At 47.2% G+C, this 20,517-nt stretch overlaps 1 protein-coding gene across 1 annotated transcript in view; it reads right to left on the bottom strand.

The window, feature by feature from the left end:
* Window positions 1–15,462, bottom strand: part of LOC123765954 (mucin-5AC) — a 104,634-nt gene extending 89,172 nt beyond the window's left edge. Inside the window, exon 1 of the mRNA XM_069337273.1 lies at window positions 13,422–15,462. Coding sequence (XP_069193374.1) covers window positions 13,422–14,705 — 1,284 coding nt within the window. The 5' untranslated portion in view covers window positions 14,706–15,462. The remainder of the gene's footprint in view (window positions 1–13,421) is intronic.
* Between the last annotated feature and the right edge of the window lie 5,055 nt (window positions 15,463–20,517).

The raw sequence follows: 20,517 nt of genomic DNA, 5'->3' as shown, positions 1-20,517 counted from the left end.
CATGGGATGATTTCGCTGTATTCTTGAAGCACTGTAGAATTATGTATCCTGCTGTATGTATCAGTATTTTACAACGAAAGCATCAGTGTATGATCAAATAACCCCGTTTTCTGTTGCAGTGTAACATAGTATATCTTAAATAAGAGACCTACGTTACCTAGGCCTGGGATGTTTATTTATTTACGCCAGTATTTACGCAACAACTTACGATGTCTCTACATCGTAAGTTATAATACAGCAATACAACAACAGTAATTCAGGTTCCCCCCCCCCCATGACAGATTTTTAAGGGAGGACATTTTTACACGTTTGATTTAATATTTTGTATGTATATTGTATTTCCGTTTCCTCGCGCCCGCGCGATGGTGAGAGAAGGTTCAGGTCATTAGCGCTGGTCCCGGGGAACTCCCGTCCCCTCGAAGGCCAGAGTGACGGCTGGGGGGCGTGTGCTGTTGTTCCTGTCACTGTGACGGGTGGGGGGCGTGTGCTGTTGTTCCTGTCACTGTGACGGGTGGGGGGCGTGTGCTGTTGTTCCTGTCACTGTGACGGGTGGGGGGCGTGTGCTGTTGTTCCTGTTACTGTGACGGGCAGAGTGACGGGTGGGGGGCGTGTGCTGTTGTTCCTGTCACTGTGACGGGTAGAGTGACGGGTGGGGGGCGTGTGCTGTTGTTCCTGTCACTGTGACGGGTAGAGTGACGGGTGGGGGGCGTGTGCTGTTGTTCCTGTCACTGTGACGGGTAGAGTGACGGGTGGGGGGCGTGTGCTGTTGTTCCTGTCACTGTGACGGGTAGAGTGACGGGTGGGGGGGCGTGTGCTGTTGTTCTTGTCACTGTGACGGGTAGAGTGACGGGTGGGGGGGGGGCGTGTGCTGTTGTTCCTGTCACTGTGACGGGTAGAGTGACGGCTGGGGGGCGTGTGCTGTTGTTGCTGTCACTGTGACGGGTAGAGTGACGGGTGGGGGGCGTGTGCTGTTGTTGCTGTCACTGTGACGGGTAGAGTGACGGGTGGGGGGCGTGTGCTGTTGTTGCTGTCACTGTGACGGGTAGAGTGACGGGCGGGGGGGGGCGTGTGCTGTTGTTGCTGTCACTGTGACGGGTAGAGTGACGGGCGGGGGGGGGGTGCTGTTCTTCCTGTCACTGTGACGGGTAGAGTGACGGGTGGGGGGGGGCGTGCTGTTCTTCCTGTCACTGTGACGGGTAGAGTGACGGGTGGGGGGGGGGGCGTGCTGTTCTTCCTGTCACTGTGACGGGTAGAGTGACGGGTGGGGGGGGGCGTGCTGTTCTTCCTGTCACTGTGACGGGCAGAGTGACGGGTGGGGGGGGGGCGTGCTGTTCTTCCTGTCACTGTGACGGGTAGAGTGACGGGTGGGGGGGGGCGTGCTGTTGTTCCTGTCACTGTGACGGGTAGAGTGACGGGTGGGGGGGCGTGCTGTTGTTCCTGTCACTGTGACGGGTAGAGTGACGGGTGGGGGGGGGCGTGCTGTTCTTCCTGTCACTGTGACGGGTAGAGTGACGGGTGGGGGGGGCGTGCTGTTCTTCCTGTCACTGTGACGGGCAGAGTGACGGGTGGGGGGCGGGCGTGTGCTGTTGTTCCTGTCACTGTGACGGGCAGAGTGACGGGTGGGGGGGGGCGTGCTGTTGTTCCTGTCACTGTGACGGGCAGAGTGACGGGTGGGGGGGCGTGTGCTGTTGTTCCTGTCACTGTGACGGGTAGAGTGACGGGTGGGGGGGCGTGTGCTGTTGTTCCTGTCACTGTGACGGGTAGAGTGACGGGTGGGGGGGGGGCGTGTGCTGTTGTTCCTGTCACTGTGACGGGTAGAGTGACGGGTGGGGGGGGGGCGTGCTGTTCTTCCTGTCACTGTGACGGGTAGAGTGACGGGTGGCTGGGGAGTGTGCTGTTGTTCCTGTCACTGTGACGGGCAGTGACGGGTGGGGGGGGCGTGCTGTTGTTCCTGTCACTGTGACGGGTAGAGTGACAGGTGGGGGGGGGGGGTGTGCTGTTGTTCCTGTCACTGTGACGGGTAGAGTGACGGGTGGGGGGGCGTGTGCTGTTGTTCTTGTCACTGTGACGGGTCAGAGTGACGAGTGGGGGGCGTGTGCTGTTGTTCCTGTCACTGTGACGGCCAGAGTGACGGGTGGGGGGGCGTGTGCTGTTGTTGTCATACTAACCTAACCTAATCTACCATAGGACCCACGAACAGAAAACGGGACCTAATGCCAATTTCGAGAGCCGCTCTTGTACGTCAATTTTTAGCCTTAGTCAAAGTATACGTCAGAATGCGACGTGCTTTAATGAGAGCAGGTGACAAATTTGAAAGAAGAAAATAGACAATTTACGGGATAACTAACATAAACTGGCCGTGTTCCGTGAACTTGTCGAACCCCCACACCCACCACGAAGGTCGGTGTGGTCATTAGACCGTACCAGTGTACACCCGCCTCTCTGGGTGTGGTCCGGGAGGTGGGGTCGATCTCTCAAAGTTCAAAGTCGTCCAAACACTGCAAACGGATAGTAATTACGGAGGAGGTAAACACACATACAGCCGAGTTAAAAAGAAGTTAGCGAAAGGTTTTTTTTGTGGCAATCTTTTGTTTATGTCCAAGTCGTGTACGAAGGGCCACTCCACCGCTGAGCAAGTACCTTTATTGACCAGACCACACACTAGAAAGTGAAGGGACGACGACGTTTCGTCGTCGCACAATCGACTTGAGAATGGTCCAGGACGGACCGAAACGTCGTCGTCCCTTCACCTTCTATAGTGTGTGGTCTGGTCAACATTCTTCAGCCACGTTATTGTGACTCATCAAGTACCTTTATATCCCGCTATAATGTGAGGCTAACTGTCACCGTCTTCGTTCATTTGTATGCATTGAACAGCGCCTTTTTAAGAATGACAAAATGAACAAGGAAAACATGTTGCTCCCAGTTGTGCCATCAAAACAAGGAGAAACCTGTATGAACAAATCCACAAGGGCCGTGATGAGGGTTCGAACCTACGTCCGAGAAGATCCCAGACGCGCCTTAATCGACTGTGTCGCGACATGGTCAAAAGAATTGCAACCGGGAGTGCAACTGCCCTCACACGGATCCTGCAGTCTCTCATTGTTCATTTGATGCATCAGGCTATTGTGATTTCTATGTGTAATATAGAACCCTGTAGACTTCCCAGCCACCACCGCCGCTAGTCCAAGACCCGGAGAGATTTAGCTACTCAGAACGAAATGTGCATGTAGCACGGGCTAAGGAGAGCCCGTAAACCCGAAGAGACTAGCGGCTGGTCATGAGCTCCCGCTAGCCTATCCTACTCAGTTCACCAAACACAGCACACATATAACAACCTTATGAGCGCACTACCGAAGGCTTCTTTTCCTTCCCACTGGCTCAGCAAGAGGTCCCCCCTGCTCCCCCTTTACCAGTTAAACCAACCTGTCGTCTTAGTAAAAGAACCAGTTTTTCTGTCGCCTACCCCACGACGTGTGGTCTTGTGCGACGTAGTACGCCGTGGCCACGCTCGCAATAACAGACTACGCAATCTTGCTTACCGGAAGAGACGTCCACTTCAGACTGAGAGTAACTGATACAGCGGGAAAAAGCCCCCACACGTCCTTGACTGTGACCTTTTATTTAGTTAATTCCTGGACTAGTTTGTGACTGTGAACCATTACTGAGGTAATGGTAGCTACAGGCAGATGGCCAGACACTGGAAATGAGGCAAAATGGTCCGTGTGTGTGTGTGTGTAAACATGCAGAATGACTGATTAGTTAACTGTATTGCTGTCTCGTGCCTTAATTTACTGTTAATCTGGTTGGGTAAGTTTTATTGTCTCAATTGACTCAGAGACTGACTGCTCTCCTTACTTACATCTTGGGGTTAGAGCATAAATGAATAACCTCAAATGTAAGAAAAAGGTAGTCATTAATGCATGAGCTTGGTCTAATTGCATGTTAATTGAACCGACATGTTAATTATACATTCAGTGGTTCATTAACGATGTCGGGTTTCCTGATTGGAGGGGTTGAGACCTGCCCGATTCTACACCACCTGACACCAGAAATGTCTCCCACCACCACCACCACCACCATCACGGCTGTCACCTCCCTATCGTGGTTCCCACCACCACCACCACCACCATCACGGCTGTCACCTCCCTATCGTGGTTCCCACCACCACCACCACCACCACCACAATCGATACCATCATTTGCACCACCATCACCAATACCACAGTGCCTCTACGACTACCACGACTCAATACCACGACTACTGTAGCCGTTTTACCAACGCCAGATTAATTAACGTGTGAATAATACAACAGATTGGAATAATGTAGGTTTTTCAGTGTCTTTTGTTGGTATTCAGAGAGGCTATATTGCCATAGTGCTTTTGTTGACATTTTAATGAAGTAACGGAAGTCTAAAAGATATAGTCCCCCTCACTAGGGCGCCTGACAGCTGGGTGGACAGCGCTTCGGATTCGTAGTCCTGAGGTTTCGGGTTCGATCCCCGGTGGAGGCTTTGAGACAAATGGGCAAAATGTTTCTTTCTCCCCTGATGCCCCTGTTACCTAGCAGCAAATGGGTACCTGGGAGTTAGACAGCTGCTACAGGCTGCTTCCTGCAACCCGTAGGAAGCCCAACAAAAAGGAGGCCTGGTCGAGGACAGGGCCGCGGGGACGCTAAGCCCCGAAATCATCTCAAGATAACCTCAAGAAGATAACCTTTGCAAGTAATATTACCTGGCTGTATTGGAACGTTTATCGAGGGGTATTCGGGAATTGTTTTTATTTTTAATAATTGTATGTTGCTGTGACTCTTGTCGATGCGCACATGACTAGGCTCGTACTGCTATTTAATCCCGAGTTTAGTAGTGAAAATACGACTAGGCTCGTACTGGTATTTAATCCCGAGTCTAGCAGTGAAAATACGACTAGGCTCGTACTGGTATTTAATCCCGAGTCTAGCAGTGAAAATACGACTAGGCTCGTACTGGTATTTAATCCCGAGTCTAGCAGTGAAAATACGACTAGGCTCGTACTGCTATTTAATCCCGAGTCTAGCAGTGAAAATATGACTAGGCTCGTACTGCTATTTAATCCCGAGTCTAGCAGTGAAAATACGACTAGACTCGTACTGCTATTTAATCCCGAGTCTAGCAGTGAAAATACGACTAGACTCGTACTGCTATTTAATCCCGAGTCTAGCAGTGAAAATATGACTAGGCTTGTACTGTTATTTAATCCAGAGTCTGGCGGTGAAAATATGACTAGGCTCGTACTGTTATTTAATCCCGAGTCTGGCGGTGAAAATATGACTAGGCTCGTACTGCTATTTAATCCCGAGTCTAGCAGTGAAAATATGACTAGGCTTGTACTGTTATTTAATCCCGAGTCTGGCGGTGAAAATATGACTAGGCTCGTACTGCTATTTAATCCCGAGTCTGGCGGTGAAAATATGACTAGGCTCGTACTGCTATTTAATCCCGAGTCTAGCAGTGAAAATATGACTAGGCTCGTACTGCTATTTAATCCCGAGTGGACATTAGGGGAGTTGGAAGTCACCCAGCACAACATTCCCCTTCCTTAAGGCTCTGAGGGAGTTCTCCTAGTCGACAACTGTATCGACACTGAGTGAGTATTTAATGCTAGACATTCTCATATCTTAGATTTGATTAATCTTGAATTTAATTAATCTTTGATATGATTAATCGTAGACTTATTATAAATCGAATAATTATTATAAATAGAAATTGAAATACTGTACTTTATTAAGAAATCTGTGTAGCTAGGCTAGGGTTACACAAATTTACGGTAAATTATTTTCCTGGGATGGGAATTATCAGGGGGAAAGCGCCAAGCCATTACGACTATATATAGCACTAGGAAGGAGTTAGGATATACGGGAGACATCTCCCGTCACGCAGGGTGCAGTCGCACCTCCACAGATCTCCAGTATCATCTATTGATACTGGAAATGGCTCAAAAGGGCCACCACTTACGGGCTATTCATGCCCGTGCCACCCTTTGGGTGGCTTAATCTTCATCAATCAATCAATCTAGGATATGGATTTGATTTGGGACGGGGGGGGGGGACAGGAATGGTGCCCAACCACTTAACCCTCCAAACACGAAACCAAACTGTTCCTATTTTCCGCTTGTTACAACTTGTAATAAAGTTGTTACATCTTGTTATATTGAGTGTTACAACGTGTTAGGTGTTAAAACTTGTTCGCACGTTGTAGCAACGTCGTAGTTTTGTCGCGTGTTTGGCGGGTTGGACGGTCGGGGATTGAACGCCGACCTGCATGAAGCGAGACCGTCGCTCTACCGTCCAGCCCAAGTGGCTGGGGTTATTTTTCTGAGAGGAAGTCATAATTAGGTTAGCATCTACCTAATTACCTGCCGACTTGAAACAATGGTCGAAAGATACATTAACGGTGCTTAGAACTGTTGTCTTGTAAGACAACTTATACTCCTGGGGCCAGATTCACCAAGCAGTTACGCAAGTACTTACGAACGTGTAAATCATTCCTCAATCTTTGACGGCTTTGGTGACATTTATTAAACAGTTTACAAGCATGAAAACTTCCGAATCAACTGTTGTTATTGTTATAAACAGCCTCCTGGTGCTTCGGAGCTCACTAACTGTTTATAATAATTGTAAACAAAGCCGCCAAAGATTGAAAAAAGATGTACAGGTTCGTAAGTGCTTGGGTTGTTGCTTCTTCGTGAATTTGGACCCCTGAGTGGTTGATGGCAAGGCTTCATCCCTCCAGCCCCCCTAAGATGGGAACATTTCTGCAAACTACACATTGACCATATCAATCATTCTGGATCTCCTTTTTTGTTTTTACAGCATTTAGCAGTTCTTTCTTTGAGCGTGGCATTCCAGTAACCAAAATTACCCCCATGAACAGATGTTTTGATCTTTGGATATATTTCATTACAGATGATGATGATGATGTGTTAAAACATATGCGTGAGCTCTCGCAGTTGTTGAGGCAGGTGTTACACTCACACACACGCCAACATTTACACCCACAAAAATCCTACAAGGGCCAGCAAAAACTACCCCCGTGGGTTAAAAACCAGAAAAAGAGGTAAATCCAAGTCTGAAGCTGCCAAACGGACACCACAATGGACTTGGTGGAAGGTCATGGGGTACACACACATAATGGGTGGTGGAGGGTCACAGGGTACACACATAATGGGTGGTGGAGGGTCATGGGGTACACACATAATGGGTGGTGGAGGGTCATGGGGTACACACACACAATGGGTGGTGGAGGGTCACAGGGTACACACATAATGGGTGATGGAGGGTCACAGGGTACACACACATAATGGGTGGTGGAGGGTCATGGGGTACACACACAATGGGTGGTGGGACTCATGGGGTCACAGCTTACAAAGCTTAACCATTCATTCAAAAGGTAAATAAATACACTACACTGCGAACTACGGGTTATTCACGACCGTGCTAGTCAAAATCCCTACTCCAGTATATAGGAACAAACGGGTAATATAACCATAGGCAGAACATTTACTAGAACTTCTGGTCACCAGCAAATAATATACCTAATAAAATCTGTGTAAAATGGAGAAGCACTCCAAGTATTTGTCACTAACTAAAGTCACACTTTATGCACTTGAAGCAGATCAAAAGTACCACTGAATTAGATAATATTTACATCTTCATCAAAGTCTAAACCTTAATAAACTCGTATGACACTTAGCCTCACAATCAGAATACGATCTGATCATATCAGAATGATCAGAATACAGCTCTGAGTACTTGTAATTTCTTTAACTAAATGTACATACAGTAGACCCAAAAATATTAGCAGGCTATAGCCTAGCCTGCTAATTATACTTAAATGCTGCTGCCAAATATTGAATCAACTTTACATTTGATCAAGATGCTCAATTTACTTAGAATAAATCACCTTAGCAGCGTCTTTAATTATTCACAATCCTGTCAGCAAATAACACAGCCAATTTCAGATTCAAGTTTGACTGGTCTAGTTATAACCCTGAACTAACCCCCAGTCATAGTAGTCTACAACCCACAAGAAGAAAGACTGGTACTTAAGGAGGTTGTCGTGTTGTCTCAGAAGAGAGGCTTGTGGTGTGGGAATGATGAGATGTGGAAATGGTAGTGGTAGTAGGCATCCGTCAGTCACAGGAGACTATGGAGTTGCGCTCTGGTTGTCGGTCTGGAGTGGCCTCTCCAGGGCACAGCATCATCAAAGCCAGTGATGGCTTTGATGATGTGATGGCCAGTGATCATTGATTATAATTATTAATTGATGTGTGTGTGTGGGTGATGGCCGCATTCATTTTGCTGTACTGTCATGGGAATGTCTGTGTTGAGACAGACATTTATTGTAGCCTATCCCAGTGATGTACTATTTCGGCAAATTCCAATATTATTCTAAGAAAGGTTGTGTAGATGGCCTTGAAGGAATCCTGATTTAGGTTTATAAACGACGGTTTGTTTACTAGCCGGTGTTCCCCTATGCTGCTGATGTTACAATGTTTATGTGTGTCTCCAGTGTTAGTGTTTATATCCACTCCCAAATGTTTCTCTCTTTATGATTCCTGTGGTTGCCTTCCCCCTTATGGTGTAGATGCCTTTTTGTTCTCCTTTCTCCCTTTCCCATCTTCATAATCTTACACCTGCTGGGATTGAATTTCAGCAACCACTTATTTGCCCACTCATGGACTTTGTTAAGGTCGTTCTGTAACTTCCTGCAGTCCTCCTTTGTTTTTACATTCTTTATCAGCTTTACATCGTCTGCAAACATTGACACGTAGGAGCTCACTCCCTCGGGTGAGTCAGTCACAGCAATTAATTAGAAATAGTAGCGGTCCCAGAACAGAGCCTTGCGGGAACCCTCTTGTTACATTCCTCCAGCTCTAAACCTCCTCTCTGACTGTGGCTCTTTGTTATCTGCCCTTCAGGTACACTCCCTCACCCAGTAATCTTCCCAGTTATCCCAGCCTGTATTCGTCATCGTGTACACCAGTCGTATATCCTGATATCGTATCAAATACTTTTAGATAATCTCGGAAAACACTGTCTATCCATTCCCCTGTTGCTTGTCTTACTGTAGTAACCTTGTTATAGACCTCAAGCAAATTTGTCAAGCACGACTTTTGCCTTTTGAATTCATGTTGGCCTTTCGTTACAAAGTTTATCTTGCCCAGGTCTTTCATCATGCTCAGTCTGAGTGCCTTTCTCCTGCACGCAACACAGGACGCTTGTCAGTGATATTGGTCTGTAATTTAGAGCATCTTGTCTGTCCCCTATTTGTAAATATTGGCTCTGTTGTTCGGTGTCCAGAATTCTGGGAGATTGTTTGCCTCGAGTATTTTATTGAACATTTTAGATACTAGCAGCCATGGTGGTATCGTCTGGTCATATTGATTTTGTTTACATAAATTTCCTTCAGGTGTGTGTGTGTGTGTGTGTGTGTGTGTGTGTGTGTGTGTGTGTGTGTGTGTGTGTGTGTGTGTGTGTGTGTGTGTGTGTGTGTGTGTGTGAGGTGAGGGTCGCCTTCTCCGCCCTCCTGTAGGGGTCAAGGGCAGCCTTGAGGAAGGTGTTCTACTCATCTTAAAAGTCACTGGAACGTGGTCAGGCCGACGCCTCCCGACCCCCTGACACACGCCCCTCCCGACCTCCCGATACACGCCCTAACCTAACCTTTTTTACCAAGAGGTTGCAGGCCTCTTGGGTTCCGTGGGTCAGAGGTCAGCAACTTCTGACTGGGTGCACTTGTCAGGTCAGCACATCACAGATCAGAACTTCTGAGCACCTGTCGGGTCACCACGCGTCCTTGAATATACCTTTTTCTAGAAAATTTGGGGAATTGGAAGGGAATTTAGAACTACCATGACTCTTTCGTCTTAGGAGCAGAACGTTATGACTCGATTGGAAAAATATATTAATAGAGAACACAAGTTAGTGAGGCCTACGGCTGTAGTGGTGGTGTTTAGGCCTCAGGAAAGGTCAAGTATGTTTATTGAGACAAGAAAGAAATACATCTCAAAAGGATAGAGTAGTTTAGGCTATTTCTACCACCCTCCCCCCTCCACAGCCTCAGAAAAGACTTGTATGTTCAGATTTCGTGCAACAAGTACGCTTGTCGCTTGTTTCCAGTTCGTAGCCTGTTTATTTGTCTAATTACCTGTGGTAGAGAATTGTGTGGTAAGATTTTTGTTTACAGTTGATTTGTATGTTTTGCGTAGATTCACGTCTCGTTTTGCGTAGATTCACGTCTCGTTTTGCGTAGATTCACGTCTCGTTTTGCGTAGATTCACGTCTCGTTTTGCGTAGATTCACGTCTGTTTTTACAAATATTCTTCAGTGCTTTTAATCTCCAATTAAATCATCTGTATATATATATATATATATATATATATATATATATATATATATATATATATATATATATATATATATATATCTGGTTAGTAACTGTGTCGGTTATCAGGGAGACGAAGCCTGTTAGGCTTAGCGAAGCCCTCCATAGCCAACTATACTAATCATCCTCCAGAATGCCAGCCACAACAGTTGCCAAAACTGGGTTCTAGTTTACTGCTAGATGAACAGAGGCATCATGTGAAAGAAAACATGCTGAACAGTGTCTGTACTGCTGCGGGAATTGAACCCTGGACCTTTTGGTTGTGACCCCCAAAGCTCTGACCTCTACCCTAAAGTCACTAGTCTGACCTCGCGTGTTACAATTCCCTCAATAACACAGGTTCAGATCTTGTTGTTCAGTTCTAATTAGCCAACAGATCAGGTAAACACCTCAGGTCTCACTAACGGGGCTGAAGGTTAATTAATTCGTTTTGACAAGGACAGGAAGCATATATATATATATATGTTATAATATAATATATATATTTATAAATATTAAACCCACCGACAGCACACTACTTGGTGCACCTCTGGGCCACAATACCATTGCTGCAGTCCTTGACGAAAAGATTAACGACCTAAAGAGGATGGAAGAGAGAATAGGGGACTTGAACTCCCATGATGCCCTCTACCTTCTCACAAAGTGCCTTACCTTGCCCAGGCTAACATACTTCTTAAGGTGTGCACCCACTTTTGGCAACCCACTTCTACATCAATATGATGAGCTCCTCAAGTCAATATTCAGGAAGGCGCTCAACCTAGATTTAGATGACAGTCGGTGGGACCAAGCAACACTACCAGTGAGATTTGGGACCATAGGCATACGAAATGAGAAAAACAGCGGGAACTCATGATCAAAAGTTTATCGAAGGAGCCAGGAAACTATTGCACACCCTCTACCCCGACCACAAGCCCCTAAAGACCACGAGCAGGACCATTGGGATTACCCCATAATGGAAAAGACTGCCACAACAATGCTTGAAAATGCAGATGCTGAAAACAAAGCCCGCCTCCAAGCGGTAACAGCACCTCATGCTGGGGATTTTTTATTTGCTGTGCCCAATGCAGCCCTGGGAACTCGCCTCAATCATGACGCTCTCCGCATTGGAGTTGCCCTTCGCCTTGCTGCCCCCATCCTCACCGAACATAGGTGTATCTGCGGAATTGCGATGGCAGACCAACATGGCCGTCATGGCCTGATATGTCGTAAATCACAGGATAAGATTGCAAGACATGAAGAAGTCAACGGCATCATCAAGAGGAGCCTCGCCATGGCCTGCTGCCCAGCACAAAGAGAACCACACTTAGACCCAACGAACCTCAGAAGCGCCCAGATGGGGTCACCTTGCTTCCTTGGAAGGATGGTAAGCATGGGACTAAACATGCGCTTCCACACTGGCCAGTACACACCTCCACCACGATACACGTGAAGGGGGGCGGCGCTGCTTCTTTCAGAAAATCGCAGAAAATTCTCAAATACAGAGGTCTGGCACACTGCTACAGCTTTGTTCTTATCGGTTCGTGGGGAAAATGTGCATTGAAGTTCCTAAAGGAATTGGGGGACAAATTGATCGACGTTACAAATGACCAGAGAGCGAAAAGTTTCTTGTTCCAGCGCCTCAGTGTTGCGATTCAGAGGGGATATGCCTGTCGCATCTTGGGCACGAGTCTAACTTCGGAGGAATTAGATAAAGTGTTTGACTTGCAACAATGATCGAATCTGTCCGTGAATTTTATCAATGTTTCCCATTAGCGTGTTTTTCATTTGACTTGTATTGGTTGTGTTGTATATGTGTTAAGGCCACATTCTGTAATCATGTAATCTTGTACAATAAATTTCCCTTTATATATATATATATATATATATATATAAGAGGGTGGTAGGCGAAGACAATATGTGTCAGTGCACGAGAGAGCCCGACAAGGCTCTCTCGGGTGCTATATATCGTCTTCTTCGAGGCTTGTGGGTCCCTACAATCAACCAAAGGTGGTACCCCTATATATATTTTGAATATGAACATGAATATATATATATATATATATATATATATATATATATATATATATATATATATATATATATTTATTATATATATATACGTTAGGCTATCGAGGTCCCCCCTATCCACCCCTCAAGGTCGAACTACTAGCCCTCCCCAGGATGCAACCCCCACAACAGTTGCCTAACTCCCGGATACCTATTTACTGGTAGTAAAGAGACCCTTAGCCTCAACAAACATGGCGGCTTTGTTTACAATTATTAACCAGTTTACGAAACTTCAAACCCCAAGGTTATGATTGTTATGAACAACCTCGTAGTGCTTCGAAGTTTATAAACTGATTAATAATTGAATTCCGCCCCCCCTCCCCCTTGTTCCAATTGTTCCAATTCCCTGTTTTGTGCCGTCTTGTCCACGGTCTTTTCGTCCACTGACCATCTTACTCCTTTATGGTGACCAGGAAGACATCCTTCTGAAGGTAACCCTGTTGGAGATTGACTTCCTGGAGACTGTTGACGGTCCCCCCCCCCCTGTTCAGCCACTTAGATTGGTCGGTAAAACGACGGTTTTGGCTTCTTGCAGGGGTCGGCGTTCAATTCCCGACAGTCCAAGTGGATGGGTACCGTTCCTTTCTCCTCGGCCTCACATCCCTGGTCGTTTGTTCGTTATACCTTTGCTCGTTATACCTTTGCAGTGCTGTCTAGTTATACTGTTTTTTTTTTACTTTAATCTCTGGAAACTTTCGCACTAGAGATTACCCTCCGCGAGGCCACTTTCCGGAGGCCACCCTCCCGGAGGTCACCCTGCAGGAAGCAGCTTCGGAGGCCAGTGACGCAGTGCGCCCCACCCTCGTCACTCGACCCACAACATTCATGACAGCTATGGACGTCTTCCCAGTCAACAATATAACACGTTGATGCCCAAATAAGCGCGCAATGCCTACGGCAACCATGTCATAGAAAATGAGAAAGAATGAATATTTTTAAACGCTTGCTACTTACTTGTACAGACAAGGCAAACAGCTGATCTTTCGTTTCGCCAAGTTCTTTCGAAAGTTTGGCGAAATTTTGAGCACAGACTGGCGAACAGGTCCTTAGGGAGTAGGGCTGAGTGTGGCGACCTCGGTAGGCAAGGTCGCCCTGGCCGGCCGCTGGCGAGAGTCTTGATGGATCACTTTTACTCTCGTTGCCTCTTGACTGGACGCGGGTTTTAGCGTCGTTTGACGCCTGTGTGATTCGGTTGATTCCACCAGCTACAGGGTTTGGTGAGGAGGTTTTCGGAGTGGTAGTGTGGGGGGACGTGTGTGGGGGAGTGGTGGTGTGGGAGGACGTGTGTTGGGGAGTGGCAGCGTGGGAGGACGTGTGTGGGGGAGTGGTAGTGTGGGAGGACGTGTGTGGGGGAGTGGCAGTGTGGGAGGACGTGTATGGGGGAGTGGGAGTGTGGGAGGACGTGTGTGGGGGAGTGGGAGTGTGGGAGGACGTGTGTGGGGGAGTGGGAGTGTGGGAGGACGTGTGTGAGGGAGTGGGAGACGAGCATCTGACACCGCTCCCACACGATTTTCTGACCACATTTCCATGTCCCTCCTTGCCCTTGGCGCCATTCCGGGGACCTGTCTTTGGGCTATTTGGACTCTCGTTCTGTTGCTGGCAACCCGAGTCCGAACTGGGAGCTCCGGGTAGTGTGGACGCTCTTGTGACGTTAGCGGGTGAGGGCGTGACGCCAACAAGAGTGGGTGTGACGCCGACGGGAGTGAGCGTGACGCCAGTGGGCGAGGTCATGATGTTAGAAGTCCACGTGACGCTGGAGGGTGATGGCTTGACGCCAGTGAGTGGGGACGTGACACCGGCAGCCCAAGTGGCGCCAGTGGGTGAGGACATGGCGCCGGGAGCCCACGTGACGCTTGTGGGAAAGGGCGTGACCCCAGAATAGTCCGTAAACACGTCGTCATCACCTAGGAAGATGAGGGAGGCGAGAGGCACCTCTCCCTCCGTGGGAGAGGCGCCTCCCTCCGCGGGAGAGTTATTGGGCACCCTGGGAGGCGGACTAGACGTGTCGGAGAAATATAAACAGGAAGACTGACGTCGACTAGACGAGTGTCCGGACCAAGGCGAGGACCACGTACTGGCAGTAGGCTGCGACGATGACCCAGCTGACGATGTCACTTCACCAGACGTGACCTCGACCCTGGACGTGTTGGGATGACGAATGACCTCGGCCCTGGGCGTGCGGGAGTCATGCACTTCCCAGTACAGGTCAAGCTCTGGCGAAGAGTTTCCGGTTGCCATGGTAACCAGTAGGCGTGACCGCCAATACAGACTTGTCAATTAGCCTCGGCAAGAATATATAATCACCAGTCGTATGCTGCCACACATCTGGTCAACACGGTCTAAGCAAGAAGCCTACATACATAATTCAAAAGCAAATGTCCCCAAATTTTGCATATTAAACATCACAAAATTAAAGCACTGTGTACTGTGTATAATAATACGTACATTTAAAATATACTTGGGGCATGTTTTATCTGACTGAACATTGACTTTGATCAGCGTGTAATGCATATATTAACTTTAGCCTCCACAGTACCAGTGTTGGAATAATTACGGTACACATATCAGGAATTGTTGTATACACTCATCATGATATAAACTTTCACTGCCGCCCACACTGTCCTCCAGCACGGTGAGGCCACCTGCACCATCCTCACCATCCACTCAGTATACCACAAGTGTAAGCTTGGTGCACTCCACAAATCACTCGACTAGAGTGAATTTATTCCGTGTCAAAGCCGGAGTAGTCCGTCGCGAGGCGTCAAGGGACATCAACAACACGTGGGTTTCATGGTGGTCCGGGGGTACCACTACCACCACCCCCTCGCTGACGGCAAGCTTATTCAATACGCTTCCTCCCCGTGGCCTTGAATGTCATTGAACTGTGGTATTTGGGCGGCCTTACCGATGGCTATGCCATATCTAAACGGCTGTTCGTAGGGTTTGCAAACTTAACACTACTGACACAAAATAATGAAACTCGCTCGATCCTGCGCGCGACCAGAGGTAAATCCCCTGGAAAACGGCCAAGTTCCACAGTCACTCATTTATATATACATTTTTCAAAGCCAGCAAATCAAATTGTGACTTTTTCACATGGCCATTGCCAGCTGCGTAATATTTTGTAGCGGAAAGACGCTATTTGAGACTAAATCAAATGCTAATATAGCGTTAACTTGGCGTTACCGACGTTGGGAAATTATCCCCGAAGTGGCAACAGCTTGCGTTCACCAAGGTCTCTGTTTTTATTTATCTTGAGTATTGATAATGGTGATAGAAATACAAACGATGCCATTTACTCTACGTCACCTCGCGGGAGACACCTCAAAAGTGTTTTTCCGAGCGCCTCTGAATTGCAGTGGAGTCCCTTGGCAGATTATAGCAATTCTCAGCAACTGTGTATAGCTTTTTATTATCTAGTCGGCAACTTGGTCCGTGAGTACACTAAAATAGAACAGTGATCAAAGAGGTCGGAAGTGAGGCTGTAAGGCGCAGTAATTTTGATCAAAATGGTGAGTGAGGTTAAATAAATACACCTCTTGATGTATCTAGATAAAGTTTATGAAGACATGTTGATGGAGGGAGGGAGGGAGAGAGAGGGAGGGAAGGGCAGCCTCATGGCTCCAACATTCACTCCGCTAGCGGGGACTCCCCCTGGCGTCTCGCTCTGCTTGGCTTAGGTCATACTGCTGTAATATTCTTTCCTGTCTAACACAGTACGCAATCAGTGTGTGTGAGTGTTTGCTGGTGTGTGTGAGTGTGTTTGCTGGTGTGTGTGAGTGTGTTTGCTGGTGTGTGTAAGTGTGTTTGCTGGTCTGTGTGAGTGTGTTTGCTGGTGTGTGTGCGTGTGTGTGTTTGCTGGTGTGTGTGTGTGTGTTTGCTGGTGTGTGTGCGTGTGTTTGTTGGTGTGTTTGCTGGTGTGCGTGCGTGTGTTTGCTGGTGTGTGTGTGTGTGTGTGTGTTTGTTGGTGTGTTTGCTGGTGTGCGTGCGTGTGTTTGCTGGTGTGTGTGTGTGTGTTTGCTGGTGTATGTGTGTGTGTGTTTGCTGGTGTATGAGTGTTTGCTGGTGTATGAGTGTTTGCTGGTGTGTGTGAGTGTGTTTGCTGGTGTGTGTGCGTGTGTTTGTTGGTGTGTTTGCTGGTGTGTGTGCGTGTGTTTGTTGGTGTGTTTGCTGGTGTGCGTGCGTGTGTTTGCTGGTGTGTGTGTGTGTGTTTGCTGGTGTATGTGTGTGTGTGTTTGCTGGTGTATGAGTGTTTGCTGGTGTGTGTGCGTGTGTTTGTTGGTGTGTTTGCTGGTGTGTGTGCGTGTGTTTGTTGGTGTGTTTGCTGGTGTGCGTGCGTGTGTTTGCTGGTGTGTGTGTGTGTGTTTGCTGGTGTATGTGTGTGTGTGTTTGCTGGTGTATGAGTGTTTGCTGGTGTATGAGTGTTTGCTGGTGTGTGTGCGTGTGTTTGTTGGTGTGTTTGCTGGTGTGTGTGAGTGTGTTTGCTGGTGTGTATGTGTTTGCTGGTGTGTGTGTGTTTGCTGGTGTATGAGTGTTTGCTGGTGTGTGTGCGTGTGTTTGCTGGTGTGGGTGTGTGTGTGTTTGCTGGTGTGTGCGTGTGTTTGCTGGTGTGGGTGTGTGTACTCACCTAATTGTACTCACCCAATTGTGCTTGCGGGGGTTGAGCTCTGGCTCTTTGGTCCCGCCTCTCAACCGTCAATCAACTGGTGTACAGATTCCTGAGCCTATTGGGCTCTATCATATCTACATTTGAAACTGTGAATGGAGTCAGCCTCCACCACATCACTTCCTAATGCATTCCATTTGCTAACTACTCTGACACTGAAAAAGTTCTTTCTAACGTCTCTGTGGCTCATTTGGGTACTCAGCTTCCACCTGTGTGTGTTTGCTGGTGAGTGTGTTTGCTGGTGTGTGTGAGTGTGTTTGTTGGTGTGTGTGTGTACTCACCTAGTTGTGCTTGCGGGGGTTGAGCTTTGACTCTTTGGTCCCGCCTCTCAACCGTCAATCATCTGGTGTACAAGTTCCTGAGCCTACTGGGCTCTATCATATCTACACTTGAAACTGTGTATGGAGTCAGCTTCCACCACATCACTGCCTAATGCATTCCATTTGTTATCTACTCTGACACTGAAAAAGTTCCTTCTAACGTCTCTGTGGCTCATCTGGTTACTCAGCTTCTACCTGTGTCCCCTTGTGCGTGTACCACCCGTGTTAAATAATCCATTCGTGTCTACCCTGTCAATTCCCCTGAGAGTTGAGAATGTATGTGTGTGTGTTGGGGGGAGGGCATGCATGTGTATACTAACATATATATGCTTGCGGGAGTAAGGTTCAGCTCCTGGGCCCTGGATATTAATCATTAAACGAGTGGTGTAAAGCATCAATAAGTTCAACTCATCCCTGTTATTCGTTGTAGCACAGCTGGTCACAGCATAGATGAATTGGTTGCAGTTTTGCTATATTGGACGAACTGGGTAACTTTTGAAAGCCTGGCGGTACGAAATTTCAAATTTTGCTACGTGCGACTCTTTAGGCTACTTTTAAAACAAGTTGGGCTACTAATGTTACGAAAGTTAACGATTAATTATTTGTGCATTTATGATGTAATGTGTGTGTGCAAATAATGAAGAAATTAACATGCGATGAAATATAGTTCTCATATATCCTCACTCATTATACACAGAAATACATTGTTCATTTCTTCTCATCTATTGGAGTGGATTAATTCATTAGCTCCACCACCTCTTATTATCCAGCCCGAAGACGGGGGTAGAAATAACCTAAGCTACTCTATCCCTTTGAGATGTATTTATTGCTTATCTCAATAAACATACTTGAACTTGAACTTGGTGCTACAGAGCACTTGGTGATTGACCTCGCAGAGTTTGCATAGACCCTATACACCTTACCAATCAGTAATGTCCTGATTGAATGAGTTCTTTCGAGACGTAACATGTGTGAAAAGTAAACAGAGAAAGATAATGGGATTCTACAGAGTTTTTTACATCAATCTTGAGAATCAAAATATATATCTTGAAAAAAACGTGACTTGTTGCTCATCATCTGAGCTGTTCTATGGGCTACTCATGCAAGTGACTTGCATATATAATATATATATATATATATATATATATATGTGACGGTAACGCGTTGGTGTTCGGCTGTTTAAGGCTAGGGGTATGGCCTCGTCACATAGTTATAAAAAAAATAGAAAAACTGGAACTTCGTCTGTGGTAAGGTAAGGAGAAGACACACAAAACACAAGTAAAACTTTAACAATGAAATTTTAATTACGTTAAATAAATCAAAACATGAAAATAATGCACAAACAAATATGTATAATAAAATCAATGAATCAAAATAATAAGAATACTGAAATGACACAATGAAAGTTACGTTAAGGCAAAATAACAAGAAGTGCAATACAAAAGGTAAGTGGGAGGTGCTGGAATATTGGCTTAAAGCCACCACCTCTCTCAGTACACGCTAACGTCTAGCTGGGAGGAGTGCTGGCTACGAAAGCACGGAACATTCTGAAGACTGATGTTGGGGCGACCCCAGACATCAGGTAGTATTGGGGGGCGAGTGCAGGTGCAGCCAGACCGGCGACCAATCAGCGGAGCCGTAGCGATCAACGGGTAGTTTGGTGGTTGGAGTTCGAACAGGTGGCTGGTTGCATACGTTTCTGCTCACCCTGGCAAGCCTTGCTGGTGCTGGTGTTGTTGTCGTTGTTGTTGGACATTTCTTCCATAGTCTTTTTATATAATTGTGAAGACGTAATTTTGGAGGGAAGAGCAGGCTCAATCTCTTGAAGGAGATTATCGTCACAACTCTCCCCCGAAGCCTGCGGTTCTGGAAGAAGTACGTCGTTATGTGGTGGAGTAATGGATGGAGTCGCTTCTACTTCATAAACTCTGGAGAGGGCATCGGCTATGGTGTTGTCAGAACCCTTGATATAGCGGATCTCCAGGTTGAAGTCTTGTAAATACAGAGCCCATCGTAGAAGACGCTGGTTGGTGAATTGGGCTTGATGTAGGAAGCGGAGAGGGTTGTGGTCTGAGAAGATGGTGGTAGACCTGGCGCCTTGTAGGTACGGAGCGAAGTGTTGGAGGTTCAGGACGATGGATAGTAGCTCCTTTTCAATAGTGCTGTAGTTCCTCTGGTGTGGTTTCAGTTTGTAGCTGTAGTAGCTGACAGGTAGAACCTCCTCGCCTCGTAGTTGCATCAGGACACCACCAACGCCGGTACCACTGGCGTCGACATGAAGGACGAAAGGCTTGGTGATATCTAGAGAGGCGAGAATGGGGTTAGAACAGAGGAGGAATTTGAGTTGTTCGAAAGCAACGGTTTGCTGCATGGTCCAATTATACCGTTGCTTGGGACTGGTTAATAGAATTAGAGGTGTGGCGACTGTACTGAAATTCCTCACAAACCTACGGTAGTAAGAGGCAAGACCAAGGAAGCGCAGGAGCTGCTTCCTGGTGGTAGGCTGTGGATACTGTAGGATGGCTTGAGTGTGTGAGTCTAACGGAGCTATGCTGCCACTCCCAATAACATGACCCAGATAACGCACTTTACCTTTCGCGAAAGTGGACTTGCCCAGGTTGATGGTGAGACCGGCTGTCAGGAGCTTGGAGAACAGACGTCGCAGCTGGAGCAGATGTTCACTCCAGGAGTTGGAGGCTACGACGATATCGTCCAGGTAGGCGTATGTGTTATCCAAGCCCTGGATGACACGGTTGACAGCTCTTTGAAAGGTGGCCGGGGCATTACATAGTCCGAAAGGAAGGCGTTCATATCTGAAAAGTCCAAAAGGAGTGATGAAGGCAGATATCTCTTTAGCGCGCTCCGTTAGACACACTTGATAGTACCCCTTAAGCAAGTCCACTTGGGACAAGTACTGGGCACTACCAATGGCATCAAGGATGTCATCTATCCTTGGCAAGGGGTAAGCATCCTTGACAGTGACAGAGTTCAGTTTTCGATAGTCAGTGCACAACCGCACCTTACCTTGGGGTTTGGGCACCAAGATACAAGGTGAGGCCCAGGG

Source organism: Procambarus clarkii, chromosome 37, assembly GCF_040958095.1.
Source record: "Procambarus clarkii isolate CNS0578487 chromosome 37, FALCON_Pclarkii_2.0, whole genome shotgun sequence".
NCBI lineage: Eukaryota > Metazoa > Arthropoda > Malacostraca > Decapoda > Cambaridae > Procambarus > Procambarus clarkii.
The sequence above is the reverse complement of the archived record's forward strand: the minus strand, read 5'-3'. Positions and strand labels throughout refer to the sequence as shown.